Source organism: Glycine max, chromosome 6 (assembly GCF_000004515.6).
Source record: "Glycine max cultivar Williams 82 chromosome 6, Glycine_max_v4.0, whole genome shotgun sequence".
Lineage (NCBI taxonomy): Eukaryota > Viridiplantae > Streptophyta > Magnoliopsida > Fabales > Fabaceae > Glycine > Glycine max.
The window spans coordinates 16,294-23,938 of NC_038242.2; the positions used below are offsets into that span (position 1 = coordinate 16,294).

At 35.0% G+C, this 7,645-nt stretch overlaps 1 protein-coding gene across 1 annotated transcript; it reads left to right on the top strand.

Moving 5' to 3' along the window:
- Positions 1–204: 204 nt before the first annotated feature.
- LOC100790278 (monosaccharide-sensing protein 2) lies at positions 205–6,572 on the top strand. Its single transcript, XM_003526689.5, has 6 exons — positions 205–728; positions 843–950; positions 1,048–1,614; positions 2,359–3,296; positions 5,125–5,312; positions 5,945–6,572. Exons 2-6 carry the CDS (start codon positions 872–874, stop codon positions 6,387–6,389), a joined length of 2,217 nt encoding a protein of 738 aa, XP_003526737.1. The 5' UTR covers positions 205–728; positions 843–871; the 3' UTR covers positions 6,390–6,572.
- Positions 6,573–7,645: the final 1,073 nt, after the last annotated feature.

Consider the following 7,645-nt stretch of genomic DNA (forward strand, 5'->3'; position numbering starts at 1 on the left):
TACGTCTCGAATTAAATTATTTTTAAATTTTAATAAAGAATAATGTAGAAAAAATGAAAGATCAAGATTACATAATTATAATAGTTGGAGTTGAAAATGTAATTAAGTTTAAAAAATAGTTTTATGAGTCTAATTTTCATGTTGTATAATTTTTTACGCTAAAACTAAATAATAGTTTAGTTTTATGAGTCCAATTTTATTGTTGCAGAGGCGAACCCAGAAACTGCCTATTACCTTTTCGTGATCGATCGTGGGAGAAAAGGAAAAACAAAAGAATTATTTAGTTTATTATTTTAATGAAAGTGACATTTAAGCTTCAAGTGTGTAGTCTGAATGATGATTGTTTGACGCATAACTGATTCCGATCGGGGAGGGGGATGACGTGCAGAGCAGTGAGAGAGCTAAAAGGGCAGGTGTCCACTAACGAGCCTCTGTTGCAAAAAAAACAGGGGGCTCAATTTCATTTCATTATCAGCTGCTTTTCGACCCGACGAATAGGATCGCTACTTGTGCTGTTTTCTATACGCCTTTCGTTATCTTAGTCTTAGTACTGCACTCCAGTATTATTTTTTTAAGAAAAAAAAATTAAAAATAGTAATAGTAAAGAAAGAAAGAAAGAGCTCCCCCGCCCCCCGCCCCATGTTGCAGTGAGTGACCCATGTCCTTTTCTGCATCTGAGTCTGAGATAATTGAAACACCCACCCTCCAAGCCAAGGTGATATAATTAGGTATGGAAATGGAAAATAGGGTTTGCATTCTGGATCTGTCATCCTTGCCTGCCTCATCAATCAATTTATTATTATGTTATTACAGTGGTTGAGCTGATATATTTGCCTTTTCAGGCTGATTGATTACGAAACTAAGTGAAACTATGAGTGGAGCTGTTCTTGTTGCTGTTGCTGCTGCCATCGGTAACTTACTACAAGGATGGGATAATGCGACTATTGCAGGTTTGGTGAATTGATTTTATTTCTTTCTTTCATGTAACGTTGTATGAATGAATTAAAATGGCTTATCTAGCCATTAACCCCGAGAGTTTGTATGCAGGATCTATCCTGTACATAAAAAAGGAATTTCAATTAGAAAATGAACCCACAGTTGAAGGTCTAATTGTGGCTATGTCACTTATTGGAGCCACCGTGGTTACTACATGCTCTGGGGCCCTATCAGACTTGCTAGGCCGACGTCCAATGTTGATTATCTCCTCTATGCTTTATTTTGTTAGTTCTCTCGTGATGCTGTGGTCTCCAAATGTTTATATCCTCCTCTTTGCTAGACTTTTAGATGGTTTGGGAATTGGTTTAGCAGTTACCTTGGTTCCTCTTTACATATCTGAGACAGCTCCTCCTGAGATTAGGGGATTACTCAATACACTTCCACAGTTCACTGGTTCTTTGGGAATGTTTTTCTCCTACTGTATGGTGTTTGGGATGTCACTGATGAAGGCGCCTAGCTGGAGAATCATGTTGGGTGTTCTTTCAATCCCTTCTCTTATTTTCTTTGCACTCACACTGTTGTTCTTGCCTGAGTCTCCCAGATGGCTTGTCAGTAAGGGCCGAATGCTTGAGGCCAAGAAGGTTTTGCAGCGGCTTCGTGGAAGGGAAGATGTTTCCGGTTAGTTACATGTCTAGTCTTCATTTTTTATTCATGCTTTACTACTCTGGATGTTCAAATTAGACCTTAGCTGGTTATGCGCTGGACATTCAGCTGTTCACTTTTGGGCGATTATATATATGTATTCTATGAGCCTGATCTATTCCAGTTTGCAAAAAAATTTCACTGTTCATTTGTGATAGCTAACAAGAATTGGCATTGAACGATAGATTGTTATCAGTGTGGTCTGACTCTGACAGTGATTGATTTTTCATGTAAATATGATTATAAATATTGAATGCATTTTTTAAAAGGGGGGGGGGGGGGGGGGTACTTTAAACATTCAAATTATATGTGTGTGTGCACATGCACACTTAGTGTAAAACATTTTTAGACAAACATCCAACAGAAATTCACCCTATCACCTCATCATGTCAATGAATAGGATGATGTACTAAAAGAGTGAATTCCTATTGGATGTCTGTGTAACAATGTTTGATACCAATAATGCATATAATTTAAAGTGTATATTTACATCATTTTGGAAGCTTCAGTTTATATTAACTGTTGATAATCTTTTTATTTTTACTTTTTCCATTCTCTCGATATAGACGCACATAGATTTAGTTGATTTTGATCCTTTGTGGATTCGGGCTTTGGACATTCCTGCTAACTTCAAATTGTTTACTTTCTTTTGTTTCTACTGCAGTAATTAATGAGTATATATGCATGACTTTGATAATAATTGTCATTGGGCATGAACAGGTGAAATGGCTCTACTGGTTGAGGGTCTTGGAGTTGGGGGTGATACAGCCATAGAAGAGTATATAATTGGTCCAGCCAATGAACTTGATGAAGAGGATCAATCCAGAGAAAAAGATCAAATTAAGTTGTATGGACCGGAACAAGGTCAGTCCTGGGTTGCTAGACCTGTTGCTGGACAAAATTCTGTTGGCCTTGTATCTAGGAAAGGAAGCATGGTAAATCAGAGCGGTCTAGTGGACCCTCTAGTGACCCTCTTTGGTAGTATCCATGAGAAGCACCCGGAAACAGGAAGCATGCGAAGCACCCTTTTTCCACACTTTGGGAGTATGTTTAGTGTTGGGGGAAATCAGCCAAGGAATGAAGATTGGGATGAGGAAAGCCTAGCCAGAGAGGGTGATGATTATGTCTCTGATGCTGCTGCTGGTGATTCTGATGACAATTTGCAGAGTCCATTGATCTCTCGTCAAACAACAAGTATGGATAAGGACATAACTCCTCCTGCCCATAGTAACCTTTCAAGCATGAGGCAAGGTAGTCTTTTACATGGAAATGCAGGAGAACCCACTGGTAGTACTGGGATTGGTGGTGGTTGGCAGCTAGCATGGAAATGGTCTGAAAGAGAGAGCCCAGATGGAAAGAAGGAAGGTGGATTCCAGAGAATATATTTACACCAAGATGGTGGTTCTGGATCTAGACGTGGGTCTGTGGTTTCACTCCCTGGTGGTGATTTACCAACTGATGGTGAGGTTGTACAGGCTGCTGCTCTGGTGAGTCGGTCAGCCCTTTATAACAAGGACCTTATGTGTCAACGGCCAGTTGGACCAGCTATGATTCATCCGTCTGAAACAATTGCAAAAGGGCCAAGTTGGAGTGACCTTTTTGAACCTGGAGTAAAGCATGCATTAATTGTGGGGGTGGGAATGCAAATTCTTCAGCAGGTAATGACATATTTTTAATATCTGCTTTTTAGTACTTTGTTCCCATCTGTTGTAATATTGCACTTTAGTACTTTGTTTCCTTGCCTTTTGATGAAACATTCATTGTGTTGTATCCAAGTGGTGGTTAGTGGTGCTTATTTTTTCTTCTTGTCTGCCTTCTTAAAAATGCTGAACAGGCAAGGACAGGTTTATTGTCATCCTATAACACTGTTTCACCTGTGCAATTTTTCATACAGCTTAAGAATATATTTTATAAGATGTCCTCTCTATTGTGTTTGTTAGAATTTAAGGACTGTGAGGGTTTAAGGTGTTTTCTAATGTTAATAATCTAATTGGGTTAGGGCTTGTATTAGTTGTAGTGCTGTGCTATACAGTAATTGACCTAGGTTATTAGATAAATAGTTGTCAGTCATTTGTATCTATCTCATGCAATTCATCTTAAATAGTCTCTTTCCCATTTTCAACTGTCCTTACAGTTTATCTGAGCTTCAACAAATGAGTTTGTTTGGGATTTTGCTGTGGCTGAGATTTTTAATTTTTGAAGAGAATTACTTTAGCAACTATTGAGGGCGAGCCCTGGTGCAGCGGTAAAGTTGTGCCTTGGTGACTTGTTGGTCATGGGTTCGAATCCGGAAACAGCCTCTTTGCATATGCAAGGGTAAGGCTGCGTACAACATCCCTCCCTCATACCTTCGCATAGCGAAGAGCCTCTGGGCAATGGGGTACGAAGTTTATGTTTTTTTTTATTACTTTAGCAACTATTAGTTTATAGAAGAGTGCATTTTGAAAAAAAAAAAAAAAGATTAAATTTGAGATGTTATTTGAAAAGTTATGTGGGTGAAATTGTTTTAGTTGGTGTTAAATATAAAATCAGTCTTGTTCTTTCACCTGACAGCTTAAACAAGTCTTTTTTCATATGTAAAATTTGTAAATACTTTGAAAATGATTCAAGCCAAATTTCATTGGATTTGAACAATACTTTGAGTTCTGTTTTGGTAAAACAAGCACAAAATTGCTTGATATTTTTTATGAATTATCCACATAAATAAAATTGTGAATCCCAATTTTGTTGAAACATTTTCTTTGTTCATTATGATTAGATTATTCCAATTAGATTTAGTTGATAACACATTTTAGGAATTCGAGACTAAAAAGAGGGTTCTTTTTTAATAAAGTAAAAATAAATTACATCGTATCTCCCAGTTAATGATATATGATACTAAATCCAACTTTGATGAAATTGTGTAAAAAATTATAAGGCCATACTAGATATTATTGAATCTTGATTGGATTTCCTATATTCATGGCCTAGAAAAGAAAATACCAAAGGGATTGAAGCTCTTTCTACATTACCGCAAAAAATTTTATATCATTCTATGTAATCAATAGAATTTTCATTTTTCAAAATTTCACATGAATAATTTGCTTCAATAAATTTTACTTTATAGGTTGAGTTGTTACTGATTTTACTTACCTGCAGAAAAAACTCCTTTAACTCCAAAGCTGAGGCAATTTGTAAGATCAAGCTAAGCATTTTCCTAAAAAGATCTGCTTTTTGGTTTGGAAGTTGTCTAATAGCAGGTGGAGTTACTATAGAGTCACATGTTTGTGATGTTCTATTATATAAAAAAAGGAAAAATTGCAAAAACAGAATTATTGATGAAAATATTTCCAGTATGGGAACAACTAATTCACTCAAGTAGCTAATTAAGTCAATAAATTATTATTCATTAACTAATCTTTAAAATCTTTATGTCAACCAATAAGGCCTGGCTATGCTACTGGTGAAAAGTTATGCTGGACTTATTTAAATCCTCTTTAAGTGCAGTTCTCTGGTATAAATGGGGTCCTCTACTATACACCTCAAATTCTTGAGCAGGCAGGTGTTGGTTATCTTCTTTCAAGTCTAGGCCTTGGTTCTACTTCTTCGTCCTTTCTTATTAGTGCGGTGACAACCTTGTTGATGCTTCCTTGTATAGCCATTGCCATGAGGCTCATGGATATTTCGGGCAGAAGGTATTCATCTCCCCACTACCCTTTTCTATTGACTTCTTTATCAAATAATAAGAAATATGTTGTTGGGGTGTTTTCTTATGAAAAGATTATTTCTATTGCATTTCCCCCCTTCACGTGCATTTCTAAAATCATTCTGTTTAGAATAGATATCTATAACAGATGGATTTGACTTTTTCACTCTTTGCTGTATCAAGCCTGATTAAGATGTTCATGCTGATGAGATTTTTGCTGGTTCCAATGCCCCCTTTTTTCCTTTTTTGTTTTTTTCCTCCTGTATAACTATAAGGTGCAATTTTTTACTTATATTGTTTTCATGTTCCCATGCGAAATATCTTTCACTTATTTTTATTTTCTTATAGGCCTATTAGGTGCATTTTTTTCTTATTTAATTTTCATCTAGAAGTTGTTTGATGAAATATCTTTTCTATGGCTATCTCTATTAATAAATGTATCACTGCCAAAGCTATATTGGTGTTGGGTTGTTTAAGTTTAGTCATTCTTGCTGTTTTCAAGATAATTTTTGTTCTTTGTGCAGTTTACCCGTGATTCCTTGTGTCTTTCCCCAGTACTTGTTTGTATTCTTTCAGTTGCAATGCATCTTAATGATACTGTATGCTTTTTCCTTTCTGCAGGACTTTGCTGCTCAGTACAATCCCCGTCCTAATAGTAGCTCTTCTCATATTAGTCCTGGGGAGTCTTGTGGATTTGGGAACCACTGCAAATGCATCAATCTCAACCATTAGTGTTATTGTCTATTTCTGTTTCTTTGTCATGGGATTTGGGCCAATTCCTAATATACTTTGTGCAGAGATCTTCCCCACTCGAGTTCGTGGCCTCTGCATTGCCATTTGTGCTCTTACCTTTTGGATCTGTGATATCATTGTCACCTACACACTCCCAGTTATGCTCAATTCTTTAGGCCTCGCTGGTGTTTTTGGTATTTATGCTGTCGCGTGCTTCATAGCATGGGTGTTTGTCTTTTTGAAAGTTCCAGAAACCAAGGGCATGCCACTGGAAGTGATCATTGAGTTCTTCTCTGTTGGAGCAAAACAGGTTGACGATGCCAAGCACAACTGACCTAAGGATATGATAAATTCAAAAGTTTTGACGGTACCTTCTAATTGTTTTCTATCTACGGCTGTTTAAAATTTTTCCCTCTTTTAAAATTTTCTTTTCTATTTATTCTCTCTTTTCCGTGGGTTGAGATTCAGAAACAAGAAACTTTGTTTCTATAAAGAAAAACTTTCATTTTCTGGTTCATTTATGAAACTTTATATACTTCCTAGTTACCCTGCTATTCGTAGTTGAAAGTGTTAAATGATCTGCTTTACTTATCGAATTTATGACAATAATGGCTGGTGTATGGTGACCAGAAGATTTTGGGATAGCTACAACAACAATAGCGTCACGAGCTATGTATGATAGTTGGGCTAAAGCTTCTTGCACCCCATAAAAAATAATCACGGATTAGGAAGAAAGAACAAGAATATCAATTAAGGGAAAATCAAATCAAATAGTTTTTGGGATTAGGTTTCACACGATAATTTTCAATAGATTTATTACTATTATTTCTATGCTCATATTGATTCAAATTTAAAAGTGAATTAACTTAAGGTTTCTCCCGTTCTCTTTCAAGACACGTGTATTTAATTGAATTGAACCCTATTTTTATGATTGCTATGTTCAATTACATTATTTACACTCTGTTAGTTCATTGATCCTTGAAGGATTAGACATTCTTTGATGATTTAAAACCTAAGTTCTTTTTGTGTGGTTCCAATGTTTAGATTCGCTTTTTAATTCTTGGGTTAATTAACTTTTTAGGTCATTATTTTATACGAGTTCTACTTTTAGTCCTTAAAACAAATTAACGGGTCTTGGTCTTTTGAAAAAATTCATATATTATTATTCTTATAATTTTCATTTTTTCACAAACTCTGAATTCTTATAATTTTTATAAATATAAATTGATTTATTAAAAATAAAAATACAATATAAAAATGAGATGAAAATATTTTAAAATAAAAATTAATTAAAATAAGTTATATTCATTTATTTTTTACTCATAGCTACACGTTTGAACTGTAATCATTAATATTTTGACATTGTATCTTTTAATTTTTATTAATAAGTTACATATTTTTTGCTTTTTTCCTTTTTCAACAATAATTCGTGTACACAATATTGCATATCTTAGGTTATAAGTATTCTATGAAATATTAATATTGAGGGCTTGAATATGTGAACTGAAAAATCATATATGCTATCAAAATATTAAATTGAATAACACAAATGGCATAATAATTAAAATAAACACTTTAATATTAAAAATA